Genomic DNA, 19,891 nt, shown 5'->3' on the forward strand with positions numbered 1-19,891 from the left:
GCAGAGGTTACAAGTACATTTTATTTCTATTTTGTGATATATGTAAATCAATTCATTTAAATTTTCATATGAATTGAAGTATGATCCTCATTTTATAACTCAACCCTTTGTATGATACACATTGCACATTTAGTGTTGTACATTCTTGATCCACCCTAAATTACTGCAGTACACCCCACCCTCCCAAATTAAGTTTTTCTCTGATGGACATGTGACCATAAAATAATTATATCAATAGCCGATTTGGTGCAAAATAATGTTTCGGGTTATAAATATATGTAATCGAGTGCAAACAAACAGACGGTGCCGTGACTAAAGCAGAAAGGCAAGTTGTATAAAATATACTGGGCAACCAATTGATTTCAATTGAAAGAGTCTGGAGAGCGAAGCGACGGTCGTAAAAGTGAAAACGTATGCAGTTATGGTCTTTTCATAACTTTGGTCAGGGAAGCACAATAACAAACATACTGTTGAATGAAAACCTCCCGCGACAGTGTCAATCCAAAAAAAAGATGGCCGAATTTCTACCGCGGTTCCCCTTTGCATGTCAATAGACATGCACGGTCGCACAAAATGGCGGTGTGGGTGCGGCTGATTGACTTTCCCTTTTAAGACGCCCGCAGCACACCGGCTTAAAAGCGTTACTGTCAGCTTCTCACCTGCATCACAGGAGCGGCGGCCTCCCGCTCGGAGCATGCAAAGCAATATCCCTCTATTCACGGCCGGCCGAGAGCCGGGATTCACAGCTGCAGCTCTCTGCACAAAAGCGGAGGGCCAGTGTTATCTTATTGAGTTACCTGTGGCTAAGCCCTGAGCCGGGCCGCACAATGGCGAGCGCTTAATGACGGCGCAGGGGCCCTAACCCCTCGTCCCCGAGCCTCATTTCCGCGCGGCGGCTGCCATTTCACAGCTGTTAGCCACACACTCTCTTTGTCGTGATTAGGGACAAATTAATAGATGCCTCCTGGTAATCAGCTTTCATTAGGGGGCCCGTCAAAGCGTCGGGCGGCGTCCGAGGGGCGGCGGGGCCCCGGACGCGCCGCCGCCACCGCGCGTGTGGCTAAAGCGGCGCATTGACACTCGACGTGGGCGCATTAAGATGGAGGTCATCGCGGGACTGACATAAAGAGTAGTCTTTCTGCTGGCTGTAATTGGCCCCAGCATGCTGAAAATGGAGTGTAAAATGTAAAAGGGGGAGGACGGAGGGGTGTTGGGGAGGAAAGCGGGCAAGTAATTGATTTTTTCCCGCATGCGGAATCCAGGCCAGGGCTGTTTAGCGAGTCATTTACAAGAGCCGGCGGATGGCATAGACACACTCATCTGCCGGGAGTTCCCAGGGGCGCGCGGGGAGATAACGCACCTGACACCCCGCAGCAGATGGACGGCGAGTCACCGAGGGGCGCCGGGCCGGGGAAGCGCGTCAAACTTCCCTGCGCGCAACAGCGTCTATTCCGCTCCCATCCGCTCTGGGAACAGATGAAATAAACTCATCAGACTTCCAGCAAGTTTGGCATTGTGCTCCAAAGCCCAAGTCATTTCAGTATGTAGATTTGAGACTTAAGCCCATAACCGCGTTGCATGGTGCATGACCACCCCCACCTGCTGAAGAAGAAGCAAGGCCGGGGTGTGCATGATGGGATAGGGATATCTGGAAGACAGGATAGCGCCCGGCCTCCCCGCGCGTTCCGTCGGCGCAGCCCCTTAAGGGAATTAAGACAATAGCCTGGTGTCAGATAGCATAATCTACTCGACAACAACAACAACAACAAAAACACCCGCGTATTCAGCGTGAGCCGTGCGTAAAAACGCGTTTGAAAAAGATGAATGGCGACGAGGTGACGACAAGGCACGCATGTCAAGATCTATGATCTCGCCGCCGTACGGAAAAGGCGCCGATTAGCCGCAGAGTCACTGCTGTCAAAAATGGAGATGAGCCACCCAGAAGCCGGTGGCATCGTGCGCCGTTTGCGCGTCACGCACAACACGCGCCATTTTCCTCAGCGTCGGGCTAAATTGCACCAAACAATGTTGGAGATCAATTCCTGCATCAAAAACAATGAGCGCAAATCCCATTTCTTCAGCCCATATTGTGCTGGGAGAGGGCCCCCGTGTTTGCATGAAGGTAATTACAGTGGGATTTGATGTTGTGGTGTGCCCAGAATTCTCCAGCTTTAGATCAGGCTCAGGGTGCTCCACCCCATTAAAACTCCATATGGGGAGCCCAGCTGTGATCAGAATTGCAAGAGCAGGAGGGGAAATCGATTTCATTTGCAGGATTATTGATGTAACCGAGATGCCGTTTGTATGAAACATAAAGTCTCATTTCAGAGGTCATGGACGGACCTGGAATGGAGGCCCCGGCTGTTTGTTGTATTCATTGAAACATTACAGAAAAGAAAAAGTCAATATAAGCGCCCGTGTACGCGGCCGCCGCTGCATTGCACCACAGTTGCACTTGGCTGCATAGTTTCTGCACAGAACCAATTTACCTCTAGTCAAATGCTGGGAATTCAAGCAACGTTTTGGGGAAAGTAACATTCACGCCAGTGAATCTTTATGTCTGGCTTTTTCGAAGAACGAGAACAGAGATGAATGACATTATTTACTTTTTTTTAAAGACGGATGGGAATGATTTAAGAAAAAACAAGTCATTAAGTCCTTTACAATAATATGTTCTATGCAGCCTCACTAGTTTAAACGTTACATATTCAGATTAAGACTATAATGCGTTTGTGGAATAAGAATCAAGCGGCAATATCTACCTCTTTATCCAGCTTCGGAAAAGGCCATTTTCTCAGCCTATCAAAGTTCAGCCTGCAAATGTCACATGACCAAACAAAGAAAAAAGGTAAGACACATATTTTTGTATCATTGTTTGTATCATGTATTATTGTTTCATTTTGTAATTTTTGAAATTGATCACCTGAAATTTGAGATTTTTGTCAACTTCCTGGAAATGTCCCTAATTTTCTAAAACAAGACAGAAAATTATTGATAGTGAGATTTAAAAAGATGGAATGAGCAGATATATATTCAAAACAACAAAATGGTTTCTATCCTTTTCTCACTACAGTTTTGTCTCTATGGCATCTTAAAAATGTTGCCCTTTCGTCTCAATATGCTTTGTTCCAATTGTGAACCGATATTTTGGTTCCTATTGTGTCACATCAAGAGTCACTTGTTTGATGTGAGCTTTACCTTTGCTTTTACTTACAAAATTAAAATCTTAAGTGTTGTTTTTTAAATGCATTTAACTTCCTCTTTAGGTCAATATATTCTTTAAATAAACAAAAACATTTTAATAGCAACATTTTACACTTGCGTGACAAGAATGTAAGAAAAGACAAAGTTTTAAATGCAACACTTTCACAGCTAGCTTGGTAGCTTCTTTTTACGCTTGTATGAAATGCAAAAGTGATATTTGAAATATTCACTGTGCTAGTAATTACGTTTTATTATGGCAAATAGTTTTAGTGCATTAGATGAGGTTTAAAAAGGGGCTGAGGGCAAGTTGAGGTTCAAAGCGGACACATAATATTGGCACTGAGAAGTCCCCTGGCATTGAGATGTTTACAGACTTTGCCAAGAGGTCCCCCCCAACCCCTTATCCGCCCCCACCCGCCACTTCCACCTGTTCCAACATGTTTGGAGGCTTTTATAAGTCGGCCTGACGTTCAACACGAGGTGATCGGTTGTACAGTAGAGAAAAAAAAAAGACTTTTCCCAGGGTTCGGATGGCCTAACAGCTGGATGTTTCAGCTGAATCCATCCTTCCATCTTGGTGTTCCTGCCGCCAGATGATGCTCGAGCTCATTCCCACACACGAGTGATGAAGAGTTATATGCAAAGTTTTTGTTTTTTTCCCACATTTCCAAGTACAAATATTTCACTGACAACAGCAGGCTCAAGTGTACACGAGAAGAAAATATCACTTTTGATACTCTTCCTTTGGGGGTTAGGGTTCCAAACACAGTATATCCCAAATGTAACTACTTTGTGAGGGGCTGTCTTGCTAAAATACCTTCTGACAGGATTCAAATGGAGTAAGAAAGTAGTACGCTGAAGTAAAAAATGCAGACTGTAAAAGAAACATAGTATATGTACTATATGTAAGGTTTGGGACATTTGAACAAATTTAAGCCAGGAGACAGCAAAAAAAAAAAAAGGCCTGCTGAACAAAGTGAAGGCAGCAGAGGAGCTAAGATAATGTTAGCACGTCTGCTTACTTTTGTCATTTTAAGATGAGGAATATGATGAAACTTTTGATGGCGATTGTATTTTTCTCACTTCTAGCATTATAACGAGTTGACGATGACGCTTGTGAAGCGAGTCGATGCCGCTCAGTGGAAAAGGGGTATTCGGCGCCTCCGTTTCTTCCCTGAACCCCGAAGCTTCCTCCAGCGTTCTTGACAAACAGCGCCCAACATTTCCCCCCCACACCCCAGCTCATTTCCATGTGTATGCTATCGCCGGGCTGTCAGCGGCCGCATTGGCCTGTCGTTGGCGGGATGAAAGGCAGAGGGAGATCCTGTTGAGTGAATAATCTTGCGAGTTTACAGAAGGGAGAGGATGTCAACTTGACAGAGTGTGAGTCGCACAAAGATTGGGGGATTCACATACGGGCAATCCCATAGTCCCTTTAAGTCCAGACGTGTGAATGTGAAATCAATGGTACATCCGTACAACTGTTTGTTTGCCGGACCCCGGGACGCTTTGTGGTGTGTGGATTTTTTACCTCGTGGATTGAGGACACAGAAGAAACGGGGGGGACCGTAAATGCTGGAAAATCCAGATCCAGCTTCTCTTTTTTTCCCCAATAAAGGAAAAGCAAGTCAAATATATTCATTCATCAAAACGTGAAAAGTCGCAAACGACAGCGCCTGCGCTCAATGGCTGCAATTAGCATATTCACCTGATGTTTCCAATTGCAAGCGACTCTCAGGCGCCGCACGTCGCCACCATCTCTATTCTTCTCACTCTTTGAGGGCACCTTTCAGCGCACATATAGCTGTCCTGGTTGGCAGCGCCATCCAGCCTTGCCGTTTATTTGATATGCAAAGGAGCGCCGCCGTAGAGCAGCTCCACGCTCTCCGCTAAAGTACTTTACTCCTCACATAACCTAAAGTGGCAGCGGTGGAGGCATCAGGATGAGCTCCAAGAAGAAGTAGAAGAAGAAGAAGCGAGGTGACTCTCTCCCTCTCTCTGGCTGATTTATAATGCACTTAACGCCCCCCCACGCCTGATGATTGTCTGCATTACCGGGAATCAAACACGAGGCAAAACAAATAAAAATGCCACTTTATATTCCTGTGGAAATAGCAAAAAGTCTTTCATTACATCCCTGCTCCGGCTTTGTGGAAGCGGAGACGAGGATTACACAGGCAAAAGGCTGCTTGAGAAGGATGGGTGACAGAGACCAACTAAATATACAAAATGAATTGCGTGAAGTTTGTTGGAATGGAAAAAAATACATAAATAAATAAACACAGAGAAGACTTCCTGCAATATTGCGCTGCGACCACTGCTGGCGGAGGACAGAGTTGTTATGATATTATTATTCTTATTAAATGTGCTGTGTGGAGGGCCCGCAGGTAGCTGGCGGGATCAGACGCAGGCAGAGGGGGGCTGTTTGGCTTAAGTGTTTTTTATTAGGAGAGATGAAGACTTAAGCTCCATAGCAGAGCCGCAGCCCTTTCTCCAGACAGGGGCCCACTTTCCCTGCTCACTCCGCATAGGTCCATATCAAAACATGCCGCTCCAAATGGCATGCCCCCCCCCCCCCCCACCCACCATTCACTTGGCTCAGCTTTCTGCCCGTCAAAAAAGAAATAAATGATGGAATTCTAGCATGCCTTTTGACTACCACCACATCATTGTTGCCACAAGACTCAAAATGGATCATTGACAAGGATGCCATGAGGGAAGGCATACAGTACAGTATAGCCAAGCCTTTGCATGTGGAAGTTATTATTGAACATTATTGATAAGAAAATAGTATGAACCTGTTTTAATTGACTACTACAGCCTTCTCTAAACTTTTAATAAAAAGACTACCAGCAGATATGTAATGTACATTTGTGTGTGTACATATATATATATATATATATATATATATATATATATATATATGTATATATATATATATACACACAAATTATGCATACGGCAGTAATACAGTACTGGACGTAGGCAAATTGCCAGTTTGATTATTCACCAGGGTTTTTAAAAGTCTAGGTTTCAATAACCGCTAATACTGGCTATCACCAGTAATGAGCGCTTTCATTTTTTTAGAGTTCTAAACAGGGTACAACATGATTGGATTAACTTTTATTTCCTCCTTGGCGAGCAAAGAGGGGAAGGGTGAGCAGTTACAAATGCAAAAGGAGGATGAGGAAGAGGAAGAGGGAGGGAAGGTGCATAAATGGTCCAAGTATATTCTAGTTAGCTCCACGGACGACATGCCCACGTGTCAGTTGTCACATGTCAGTAACAAAACATAGCTCACCAGTGATAAGACACAATAGGCCAATTGTGGCATATTGTGTCTTATCACTGGGCCACAATCACTTATCACTAAATTGTGATAGGTTTCTCAATTCTTTTCATCTTGTGAAATGTCATCAGGCCCAAGTAAAAGCAGCAAAATGTTGATTTCGCAGCCCAAGTAAATATAGCAAAATGTTCATTTCAAAGTTAAAGTCAAGTCAAAGTCAAGTTTATTGTCAATTTCTTCACATGTGCTTAACATACAAAGGAATGGAAATTGCGTTTCTCACTATCCTCTGCTTTTTACATGTACAATAACAAAGTGCATTTGCGCAAGATGAGACAATTCTAAAAACTATATTCTTATCTACAGTAATGTAATGTGCAGTATGTTAGATCTACTTTGCCTAGTGTTGCTAAACTAATAACTAAAACTAAATACAAAAAAACAGGTATGGCAAGAGTACCCCAAGACAAAGACATAAGTAGCATTGTAATCTTGTAAAAATCTTGTAATTTTGTAGAAACAGCACCATATCTTGCAACAATCATAAAACAAACTGTTTCAAAGGAAATCATGGAAACACTTCATGTTGTCGGCTAAAATTGGGTGAAGAAAAATGTGTATCTTCCTAATTTGCACCAACACAAGTAATTGTCCAAAAATATTGTTGTACACATGCAGTAAGCAAGCTTGTTCGTCAGGGTGTTCGTCTTTGATTGTCCATGATTTGATTTTAGGGATTTTTTTAGATTCAGAAACGATTTTCAAAATGATTTTCAATTCAATTTGATTAAATTAAAAATTTGGTTAAAAAAAAAAAAAGAATCATCATACTACTGCAGTCTACCTTGTAAGACAGAATAGCAAAAGGAGACAAAGGTTTTTTTTTTTTATATCAAAAGTTTCTTAGAGTGAGGATAGTCACAGTGCGAGGAGGGAAAGAGGAAGAATAAAAAGACGCGGCTAAACATTGTTCCCGTCGCTGTTGATTTATTTATCAGGAAGGAGGCAGAAATATTTATCATGACCAGCGTGATTAGGACCCAGCTGGTAACATAGAGAGAAGCCACATTTAGGGCTTACACAATCACCAGATCAGTGACGGTCAAAGCTCCTTTGTTAGCAATGGAGGGAAACGTCGCATTCGTATTCGCCGCCGTGTGGTTTTCGCGTGTCACACGAGTTTGCAAAATGCCAAAAGATTGCCTTTCTTTCAATGTCCATGCATTAAATCTGCTTGCTTTGGTGAAGGCACTGGCGACATCCTGGTGCGCAGGTTTGGCTACCAGAATGGGGCTGCATAGTGACGTGATGACACAGTGCGCCTCTGATACAGTACGAAGCCCACGCGGATCAATAATGATGACTTTGGAACATTTTAAATGAATGCTGAATTGTACTGAATAAGAATACAGTACGTAGATACAGTACATATTCTGGGTTGTTTCAATGTAATACACATTAATGCTTTGGCACGGAGTTCATCGCTGGAGGGGTGGGGGGGGGACAGGCTGCCTTTTTAGGGAATCATGTCTCATTGGTTTAGGTGTACAATGTGGTGCTGATCCAAATTAGACTCGTTTGGTCCCGATTTGGTAAAGGCCTCCAGGGACATGAGTGTGGAGCCTGTATGTGTGCTGCAGCATGATAACAATCATAAAACAACTCAAGGGGTCTCAAAGTCTGATAGGAGCAATATGTGCTGTGAAATCCACCCCCCCCCTCCCACACACACACACATAAAAAGTTCTTCCCTATGTGGTCAGGCATGTGTTACAAAGAACACATCCTTCCTTAATTGTGTGTTGGAATCATTTCAGCAAATATATCCATGTTTGCATGTCTTATCAACTCCTCGAAAGGGTCAAATGAAAGGGTCCGTCTTTTTCTCGCGAATCAAGGCGGAGGAGACCGATTCATGTCGCGCAACACTGGCAGGGGGTGTTATGCATGGATAATTGATTGCGGGAGCAGCATGGACGCCGTTGGATCTTGATGGCGGCGGCCGGGAATGTCACCTCACTGATGTTTCTGCCGCGCTGATGTTTTTTTTTTAAAAAAGGCTCCTCTCAAAATGGCCGCACCGTGAGCAAATTGCACCCGCAACCCTTATCTGCACGGGACAGTACTGCCACTTCTATGAGCGCTGTGAACACTTCCAATCATAGGGACACATCACGCCACCCGTTTTAAGTGGAAATCAAACGTGTGCCAACAGTTTGCAATAAGACAGTGAATAACAATAATAAAAAAAAAATAGACCCCATTTTGACTGCATAAGATTTCTTTTTAAATTACACCTCCATTGCCAATGTAGCCCAAAACCACAATAAAGAAAAACATCAATTTTCATTCCAATATTTGAAACCAAATTGTTTGAAAATGTAGCAGACGTTAAGCATGTCTGAATATATACATGTTTGGCAAGAGGAAGGGATTAAGCGTGTGCATTCCATTTAATTTGGGAGTTGAGCGAGAGCAAAAGCAGAGCACAGGGGCTGCTAAACGCTGTTAATCTATAAAGGCTTACTCAGGTAAATATAGACAACACCTGCATGCCTTTTACCTCCTCGCTGCTGCAGGGGGAGGGGAAAGCTTTGAGCATTCATCTCCATAATTTGTTGCACCCCAAATGTTGCTGAGTTGCCACAAAGTAAAAATAAATAGGAATAAATGCACCCAACTGTAACAACTGCAGTGCTTTGTATTCAATAATATTCCGTAGTGAGTTTACACACTTGTTTCTTGTACCTTGACCAAGATGGAGGGAAAAAAGTAATACCGGAAAAACTCAGCCAGACGATTGTTTCTTTTTGAGTTACATAGCACTAGTTGAATCCTGTCAAGTCAATCCGAATGCATCCATGTTTAAAAAACGTGGCACTAATTTTCCCCTTTTCTAGTCAATGTACTTATATAGAGTTGTGTTCCCCTACAAAAATACCCATGGCAAACCCTTTCAAGTTTGAATTAAGCGGTAAAATGCACTATAAATAGTAAGCACTCACAATCGAACAAAGCTTTACCATTCCGCCATTTTGAAACAATTGAGGCCGACCGATAGCAGACCACCATCTCCGTGAGGAGACGCTGACCAATAGCAGACCAGCATTGTAGTGACGCGTTGCATGCAGGCAGTTCGGCAACAGAACAGAAAATAAGTGCAATTGCCTAAAAACGCCTGCACATGGAAACAAAACAACACAAATACAGCCAACCCCCTAGGGTCATGACAGTTGTTTTTGTCATGAAGCCGGAAAAATACCTTAAAGAAAAAACTCAGTATTCCACGTCGCAACATGAAAAACCTATGTATATACACACAAGATATATGACAAAATAAAAAACACAGTCACAACTCTCACCCCCTGTTATGTTAATGGTGAAACCTTGCTTGAGATTAGGTGCTCCCTGAGCGCTATTCAACCTCACACTGACACACTGATGTTGTTTTGAAGACCTTTTTCCATGGAGTGCCACTTGACATACTGAATCAATTGAAAATTGAGACACTCCTTTAATCATTTGTGAATGAACATGTAAACTTAGTCACGTATTAGCGGGGCAAGGCCTTTGCTCTCCCAATGCAATCTTCCGCCGCCACGTGCAACTAGAGGAGTGAAGATGACCCAAAACAGATAAGTAGGGATGGGACATTTCTTCAGTGTGTATTAATAGCCATCATATGAGCACGTACTCTGTATAAATGTCATTACCAAAGGCATCATTTAAGAAGCATTTTGCCAGAGACAAATGATCTAGCTGGAGCATGCTAAGCTTATTCAAGACAAAATGTGGGGAGCAGCTTTTTACTTTTTTTTTCTATGAATACAAATCAATTGACTCAGGCATGTTCAACACAAGGTCAGCTTTCATGCAAATGTGCGGAAAATGTGTGTGTGTGTGTGTGTGTGTGTGTGGGGGGGGGGGGGATAAGTCAAATTAAAAAAAAAGAGAAAAACTCTAGCCAAAGTGGATATTTTCCATATTCTTCGATCCACCTTTGCATGTTGCAATCATAAACTGGAGATTTGGAGATTTACGTCATCACGCTACTCTATTTACCGCCAAAATCGCCGGCGCTAGTGATATTAAGATACAGAGGTTCTTTCTGATTGGACAGAATTTGGCGACACGACTGCAGTCTTGCAGCTTGTCATGCTTGTACATTAATAACATCGCACTTGACGGATCTGTTTAGTAGCCATTTTTTTCCGATAAACTATAGCCATGTGGATGGAATATGTTTTACATATGAAAGGGGGGAGAATACGCAGCTTTATAGAGTCCTGGTTACATGTCGACAAGTCCCCAATCAGTGGTTAGAGTTTTGAAATCTTGTGACCGATTTCACCTAGGCCCATGGAAATGGATGCATATGGTTTGCTTTTGCGGGCCGCATAAAATCTTGCGGCAGGCTGCATCTGGCCCCCAGGCCTAAAGGTTGACACTGGAGCTCTAGGACTAATTTCCTTCATCACATTCACACGAATGACAAATACGGCTATTTTTGAGCAGTGCGCTCAATTAAATGCATTGCATATTTGCTCCTCCGGACTATTAAGCATACGCGTGGGACATAACGAGGAGGCAAAAAAATCATCACATCGCGATGTTTGCGGATGTTATTTTTTCACGTCGAGCGGAGCGTGTGAGTTTGCGGCAAAGTCTTTGGCAGCAGATATGCGGCGTGCGGTTGTGTGATTGAATTAAGTTTGAACTGTTTTAACACATGTTCCCTTGTTTTAGGGGGGAAAGTTGCTGCGGAGCTGGCTGCTTAAGCCGTGGATTATCTGTCTGCGTCCCCGCTGCCTCTTTTAGCGACTACATGAGTTCACCCACTCGAGAGTCTATCGCACATCCGCAGAGCACCCCGAGAGAGAGCGGACCTCGGGGAAACCCGAGTAGCGGCGTTTGGGGAGGGGGTGTCAAAGAGTGCAGAGGCTGAGCGCTGGAGCCCATGGGCATGGCCCTCTCGCTCTCTGGCATCCACTTTTGTCAGGAGCACAACGCTAATCCTCCTTGTGTCTTTATTGCCCTCTATGCGGCAGAGTGGGCCGGGCCTGGGCCCAAGCACACTGCTTGAGGGCCATACCATCAGCATTCCTGTTTGAAGATAGGCCACATCACGACGCATTAAGGCTCCTAATAGAGACAAGCACTCATTGGAGTAAAATAGTACGGCGGGGGTAGATTATTGCATCAAGAGATGACTGTGAGGCAATAGGGCTTCATGTCGCTACACGTATATGCAATCGTATACGAAACGCATTCGTGTGCTGCCTTCGTTTGTAATATAGTCATTTGTCATGCGGCGGAATGGAATGAAGATTATGAATGTTAGTGTACCTTTTGTTAGTTTAGCTTTCGTACAACCGATCAGATGCAAACTTATTGAGCGTTTGCATTATGCGGCAAAAAGTTCTTACTGAGGATCATTCTGTTTGGAATCGTTAGTTCAAACTGTTGCCATGGTAACAAAAAAGGAACATCCATCAATTTTGTACAGCAAGTCATAATGGAGTGAATGAAAACACCTCTAGGCCTTGAATATGAAACAAATTAAAAATAGACGGTAAAAACGACGGTATATTAATTAGCTGGGCTCTAGTTTACCAATTAGGACTGGGTTCAAAAAAAAATTAGTTGAACATTGATAGCCAGTGTCAAGTGAGTTTGTGGCGGCAAGGAGTGAGCCCTGCCATGAATTTTAAAGTGCTGTATAAATAAAATTGAGTTGAGAACTGCAAAAGAAAAAGACACATCATATTTATATCAATAAATGATATAAAATACAAACTTAAGTGCAATGGCACAAAGGAAACAAAATGGTAGCAAGTTTGTCTTCTTGTCAACTTTTGATGCTAGTTATCGTGGCATGTACAGGATGTCCTCCAACCATTTAGTCAAATGATATGTCGCATTTGCTGGAATACCAATAATAAATAGTTGAAACCATCAAACAAGTCAAGATGGACAAGAAAACAAATGTTCTTGACACCAGCTAATTCTTTTGTGTTAGTCTGGGCTTTGCTGACATTGTGTGCCATTTTAGAACAAATATACACAGTTAATAATAAGTTAGAGATGTTTGGAGAAACACAGTGGATGTCATACATACTGTAATAATTTCAGGTCACAGATATTTGGGATGGGGCAATTGTATTGGAGTGATAGACACAGCTCATTTTGTATCTTGGTCTCACTGTGTACAGTGAAGAAAAAACAAAGAAATTGTGACTAGCAAACCACAGAAGTTAAATCAATAAAATAAAACAAACCTCTGAAAATACAAGGATTTTATGACCACAAAAGACAAATATATTGGTATATAAGTTGGCTGATGCTAGCTATCTCAACAAGCTAAGCCCAATTGTCACAGTGGAAAAACACAAAGGTAAGAGAATAGCCCATACTAAAACCTGTTCAATTTCAGCATCAGTTAAAAGTCTTATTACCTACCAAAGCTAAACCAGTAACAGTGTCGAACATGGCTGGACCATCATAATGCCGAGAGCTCCTCAGTCATCTACAGTATGACTGCACCATCGTCACCGGACTATGGTAGCAATGAACACTAGACACTGTGAACATTCCAACTTTGGGGAATATTTTTCAAGGAAGATTTGAGTCTAAAAGAACTGTTTTCAAAGGCACCCAATCGGCGCCATCGTGGTGTCTGTCCAGCCATGAACCCAGGTGCGCCGGTGACAACGTCACCTTTCTCTCCCCTTCTACCACCAGCACCTTGCCCCCACTCTCCACCCACCTTCAGCAGCCAGTCAAGCCAGCTGTCACCTGGGCACTTGGCAACAGAAGGTATTAACGTCAAAATGTAGCCTTGATGATATGCTTGCCATTCATTGCTAGGGTTCCTGTGTGAAACTGATGGTAAAATTCAAACAATGCGCTGTTGTCAAAATTCTACCAAATCTAGCAATGTGGAGTGTGGACAGCATGGCCTGAGTTGGGGACAGACATGCAAACCATCCATGCTGCTTTGGGTGCAGATGAACTTTTCAGGCAGTGCCCCCGAATACTGCCCGAAGCCAGCTGGGATAGGCACCAGCAAGCCTGCGACCCTTGTGAGGATAAACGGGTCCGGACAATGGATGGATGAATGGCATTTTAATCAAGCTGGCAGTGAATCATTTAATAACAGTAAAGGTATGTAAGAACAACTGAAATTATTTGAGGTCATTCAGACGCACTTTAAATGGTAACAGGTGTGCTGACTCACATTCAACACGAATTTCAATCTGATTGGGTAATTCTGAACCCAGATACATTCGCACTAATGACAAGATGTGAACACCAGGGTTGGAATAGTTTTGTTTTATTCACTAAGGTTGTATTTTTTTTTTCTTTGTTTAACTTTTTTGTTGGGGTTGCATTTTTTTTTTAAGTTTTAGTATTAGATTTTTTTCATCCATGGCATATTTTTGGATTGCAATAAAAAAATACTAACTATTAATTAACCTCCTTGCCTGTTTGGTCTTTGTTCTTCTCTTTGACAAGACCAAAATAAAAACAGATATACTACCAATAAACCCTAATGGTTTATAAATTAATTTCATTTAGAGGAAGGGAAAAAACATGGATAATTTTATCATAATCACAGTTAGTTTCAGAAATAAAAAATGTTTTTTAAAACACCCTTTCTTTTATTTTATTCCAATAGTTTATTTTGCTTGTATTTTGCTTGTATTTTGCTTGTTTTATTAACTATAATAACCTTGATGAACGCTTTTACAGACATTTGATCACAGTTGTGTATTTTTACCACCCCACTTTTTATTTTTAAATGAAGTGCACAGGTAGGTCACATTTATGATGAAAATACTTTTGAACTACTTTATTGTGGGAATATTTTTTTACCACAAAATAATTGATGTGCTTTACGTTGACTGCAGAAGTCACCCCAAGTAGCTGAGGTGTTTTTTTGACAAAATGTATTTGTTTTTTAATTTAACATTGTTTAAATGTTCTTTTTCTTTTTATGGATGGGGGGCGGGAGTAAAACGATGCAGAATTCTTAAAGAACAGGCTTACAGGAAAAGCACATTGGAAAAAAAATAATAAAAATCTTTAAGTTGTAATCGCTTCCAGTATTGCAGCAGACTATTATACGTATATCTGGACTGAGCAGAGTGTGTGCTTGTAAGCTACAGCCACATGATCAGTTTATTTCCATGTTTACACCGTCTCAAATTCTTTGCAATAGTAACAGGATTACTTTGCAACAAAACGGCAATTTGTGGAATTCCCTCATTTCGGCGGTAGGATTTTCTTCCTTCCTCTGTCCCCGTATTACTAAAAAGTGTAGTTATAGGTTTTTTTTTTTTTGGGATCCTGGGTCCCTTTGAACTAGGTTTGATTCTAGAAAGCCTTCTGGTTATTCGCAGCAGAAACAGATATAGAACAGAGCAACAAATCCACTGATGAGAATCAAAGACATAGATCTGCAGTGCTCCTTTTGAATTATATTTGCTTTCTTTCTGGGGTGTCATGATATGATATAAGAAACTATATGGTCATCGGTTTTGTTATGTGGCCGCCTTTCTGGCTTCCATAACCTACACAGGCTATTATTTAGCCAATACTTAATAGAGTTTCTAAAGTGAGCGACAAAGCGTTTGAATGTGAACGGTGTGGAGTATGTTTTGAGTATCTGCTGAGAAAATGGTCTTGGCATCGTAAATGTTCATTCAACATGATCAATCTAAATAATGACACTTCCTGTGATGTCAATTGTAACAATGAGGAAGCAAAGTAGTGTTATTGCACACAACAAAAGAGAGGAGTTTGGGCAACGTATCGCAAATTATTCATCACGATAAAAATAACAGCCACGCAAATGTATTAAAGGGACAGTGTGTGAAATTTAGACTGTTTTTCATTAAAAAAAGAATAAATTAAATGATTGTAAATTTTAAAAAACTTACAAATAAATTTGCTCTTAATGACCGACAGTATCATACAGTAGGTCTAGAAATCATTAAATTATATTACATGGGGGGGTGGCACTTCTACGGAGGCGGCCATGTTAGTTATAGCTACTGACAATGGTAAATGCAGCACCTGCAGCTCCTCCTGCTGTCCATAATGAAAAACGGTCTAACTATTACACACTATCCCTTCAAACAAATTCGCAAAAATTGGCTTAGCTTTGACTATTTCTTCCTCTACTATGACTTGCGGCACCAGGCTGCCTCTCACAGGTCAGTCTTGGTACAATGACAACTATCTGGTTCAGGGGAGGATGCTCCTGATCATTGGAGACATTATCAATGTTTGTGAGGACATCTATGTTGGTCATTTCGAGTGCACCACTATTTACAATAGCTACATTGTGTTGTTTTTGGCAATGTGTTTTAGTGTTTGTATCGCCCTTGTGTCAGGTTGTCAGTTTAGTTTTTGTCAGTTTTAGGCATGTTCATACTTTTTTTATTAAGTCTATTCAAGTTTGAGATGACTAAACGTCATCTTACTGATGTCAAATCCGCGACTCTTGTAGTCTGCTTTTAGTTGATGAATTTTAGTCCAGTCTTTGTTTTTTTTTCATAGCCAGTCCCGTCGAAAATAGTAATCGTCGGTACGCTGAAAATTGTAATCGCCGTTCTGTCGATCCGTCAGACAAATTTCAATTACAATGCGGATAGCCGCATAGTTTAAGTCAAAGTCACAGTTTGACCATTATTACATTTTAAAAGAGCAAAAATATGTTGAAACTGTGCATAGTATATTGAATTCAAAGGTGGTCCTAGTTGTTTTTACAATGTAGCTTAGCACTGTAGTATACTCGCAACAAGAAGACGACATTTTGAGTGAAAACAGTGAGATGCTGAGTTAATGATCGCGTTTAATTCAGTGTCACAGGTCACTTTGGAACATTTCCTCGGTGTAATCCAGCACTTTATCGCTACATGCTGGACGGAATTAGCAATTGTACATGAGCGAATTAATGTATGGAAATGAGCTGAATCTGCTCGCTTGGTGCCATGTTGCATTGATCCCCAGATGCATTTGTTGCTAATCACCACTGCGTCTTGGATTCACTCACAGGCACGCAATAAATAACCCACTGCCAGCACCCTGCCTTTTGCCTAATTAGTTCTTTCACTGGGCTTTCTTTTTGTGGCACAAATGTAACTCAAGGTCTCATTGCAGAATGCACATGGGCACATTAAGTCGTACTGAAGTCTAGGATTTACACTTTAATATATTGTGTTAAGTGACTTTCTTAACTTTGTGTTGCAGAAGTTTCTGGGCCCCTGTAGACTCCTTTTAAAATACAGGCATTCATTTTCTTTTGGGCTTGAACCTCATTACGGCCGTGGTTGACTTGGAGCTTATCACACCTCACTTTTGAAAGGTGAGAAACAACCTTGACAGGTCAGACTGGACAATTGAAAAGCAAAAATAATACTTTTCATTTTTAAAGGAAATTTTACACTTTACATTCACATTTCTCTTGACATCATTAATCACCAAAGTCTTCGAAATTAACGCTCAGTTCTCAAAACTATATACAGAAGTGCTAACATTTTGCTGCCTTAAAACCTACATACAGTGCAAAATATATTTTTAAAGTGCTTACAATCACTATCATGTTTGACCATGTGTTAGAATTCAATATCAATTTAAGAATATATATATGAAGTGCCGAAACGGTAATAATAATTAAAAAAAACGTATTTGTGTAATTTTTAATGCCATTTTCACAAACGTTTCAGGCACTGGAGTTTAGTTGTGCAACACCGCCCTCTACCGACCCAACTTCGAACCTATGAACCTCTGATCGAAAAAAAACCCGACGTAACTTCCTGTTAAAACATGGCGGCGCACTGACAAATGTCATATTAGTTTTGCACAACGCGACCAAAACAAAGAGTTTATATTGCATAAAACATCACCCGTGCTGACATATTACCCGGACGCTTTGTTGCTTCCTTCCATTCAAGACTTTCGAGGTATTCAGTTCAATTTTCCACTGCTTTGTTATTTTTGTTTCCTTTTTTTAGCTTGGTATATTTACAAACTATGTAAACAACACAATTGCGTTTGAATGTAAATACATTGTTGTTCTCCTGTTTCAGGGTCTTGAAAACAATCAGAAGGCATCATGGTCCATCTGTGTAAGTATTGCATCTAAATATATCCAAACTGGTCATTTTGCTTACACACGTGGAATCACGCAGATCACGACAAGAGGTTTATGACGATGTTCACGCAGATGTAAATAATTTGATTATATATTTGGTGTATTTTTTTTTTAATGGCAGACAACTTCGAAGACTTTGTTTCGGTAGCTTCGTAAATCTATGACCCCTAGTGCTGTCAAAATGTGCAAAATAGACACTTGCGCTACTGAGTGATGCAAAAATGTAAGATTGTGTTGGTTTGTTTAGCAAATCGATGCATCAGTGAGACATACAAAAATGGTGTATTCTAGAAAAATGGTTTCATTTTTTTTTAAATATTAGTAAAATATGAGGGCATTTCAGCTTGTGTTAAAATATATTAGAATAAAAGAATTGCATGAAAACGTGATAATGTAATTGATAAGGAACCCTTCATTCTATGCTTAAAAATGGCTAATAACTATATTACAGTAAATTAAATACTTACTACTGTATAAGCAAAACGAATGTCACCAAAAAGAGCTTCAAAAACGGAAGCAAACTGTGCATAGTTTTTTTTTAAGTATTGATGATTTAAATACATCTAAAAGTGGACAAAATAACGGTTTATTTCTAACCCAAAACAATGAAATGGTTTGTGATCACTATAAGAAGAATAAATGGGATGATGACTATCTAGTTTTCAACACTTTTTGAACGGGCGAAGATGATGCAATAAACATAGTAGTACTGCGTGCATATCATCAAATCCACGGCGAGGCTATACATATATATATATATATAATATATATATATATATATATATATACTGTATCAAGTTTTTGACTTATGGATGAACGCAAATAACTTGAAACCCAATTTCCCGCTGCAGCATCACAGCTCTTAAAGCGGTACCATGGGGGTTACGTGGTCATCCGCATGGCTCTGGCGGGCCACAAACAAGCCAACAGACCCTTTTACCGCATCGTGGCTGCACACAACAAGCGGGCCAGGGACAGCAAGTACATCGAGCAGCTGGGCACGTACGACCCGCTGCCCAACGTGCACAACGAGAAGCTTGTCAGTTTCAACTCGGACCGCATCAAGTACTGGATCGGATGCGGCGCGCACCCCTCCAGGCCAGTGGCCAAACTTCTCGGTGCGTCTACGTTCAGACCTTTGCTCGCGTCTGGTGCTCAACTTGTGTTGTATGCTCAACGGACACAAACTTTGGTACACTCACAAAATCCTACACAGCTGTCATGATGGAAAAGATGTGAAGAAAGATCATTATATTAATTTATTTATTAAATGCTAGCTATCTTAAAATAAACTTTGAAAAAAATAAATGATTACACATGCACAATAAACATGGCTAAAAATGCTAAAAAAATTATAATATACAATGTTTTGTCTCAATAGTCTTCTGATTTACCTATATCTACAGTATTTACCTATATTACCTATAACCCATGAGCAAGGCGAAATATATTTGGAATGAACTGACAAGATGGAGAAGGGTGCGAGCTCAGATGTTTTCCAAACTTTTTGCTGTCCATGCCCAAAAGTCACTATTTATTCTTTTCCTCAGGTTTAGCAGGGTTCTTCCCCCTCCATCCTATGACTGTGACGGAGGCCGAGCGTCGGCGAGCCCAAGCGGAAGCCGAAGCGGAGAAGAAATCGGAAGCCGAAGTGTGAACATTTGGGATGTCGCGGCAGAGACTTTTTCTTTGTACATTGTATTTTATGCTATGTATTTGTGCTTGATGCACTCAATCAACTGATGATTAAACATAAGAAAATACAGAAGCTACTGTTTGTAATGAAGCAGAGTATTCAAAAGTTCTTATGAAAGTTTGAATTAGGGAATTACATTTAAAAAAAAAAAACATTTAGTTGCACCCTGCCCTAGTTTAATTAGTTTTCTGATAATCTCAAGACATACGGACATGGACAAAGCTGTTGGCGTCCTACTATTCATTTTAGAAAAATCCCCACGGTGTTCACATAAAAGAAGTTGAGGATTTAGCATTTGACAAGATTTTCCATAATTTTCTTTCTGACTTTTTGGCTCACTTCCCCTGAACGAGGTTTAATGTGGTAAGTACACGCAATGTCACCAAAATAGCCCAATGACTCCTTGCCATTCTTTACTTGGGCCAACTGTCTGATTACAACTTTGAAGACACCAATGAGGCTTAACCACTTGGATAAATGACTCGCGTTATTATTGAAATTATTGCTAACCAGGTTGCCTGCTCTGCTATACCATTCAACC

General features: G+C 41.1%; 1 protein-coding gene and 1 long non-coding RNA gene across 2 annotated transcripts in view; one reads left to right on the forward strand and one right to left on the reverse strand.

Annotated features, from left to right (window-relative positions):
* Nucleotides 1–3,055, reverse strand: part of LOC148419321 (uncharacterized) — a 73,278-nt gene extending 70,223 nt beyond the window's left edge. Inside the window, exons 1-5 of the long non-coding RNA XR_015866560.1 lie at nucleotides 2,924–3,055; nucleotides 2,763–2,814; nucleotides 1,600–1,700; nucleotides 1,361–1,466; nucleotides 660–756 (exon numbers count right to left, since the gene is read on the reverse strand). This is a non-coding gene — a long non-coding RNA (uncharacterized LOC148419321). The remainder of the gene's footprint in view (nucleotides 1–659; nucleotides 757–1,360; nucleotides 1,467–1,599; nucleotides 1,701–2,762; nucleotides 2,815–2,923) is intronic.
* Nucleotides 3,056–17,315: 14,260 nt separating this feature from the next.
* mrps16 (mitochondrial ribosomal protein S16) lies at nucleotides 17,316–19,440 on the forward strand. The gene is made up of 4 exons (XM_088423858.1): nucleotides 17,316–17,463; nucleotides 17,590–17,628; nucleotides 18,506–18,772; nucleotides 19,205–19,440. The coding sequence occupies exons 2-4, from the start codon at nucleotides 17,616–17,618 to the stop codon at nucleotides 19,309–19,311; spliced, it is 387 nt and encodes a 128-aa protein (XP_088279984.1). The 5' UTR covers nucleotides 17,316–17,463; nucleotides 17,590–17,615; the 3' UTR covers nucleotides 19,312–19,440.
* Nucleotides 19,441–19,891: the final 451 nt, after the last annotated feature.

The sequence above is a fragment of the Hippichthys cyanospilos genome, chromosome 9, assembly GCF_059441005.1.
Source record: "Hippichthys cyanospilos isolate Australia breed blue-spotted pipefish chromosome 9, RoL_Hcya_1.0, whole genome shotgun sequence".
NCBI lineage: Eukaryota > Metazoa > Chordata > Actinopteri > Syngnathiformes > Syngnathidae > Hippichthys > Hippichthys cyanospilos.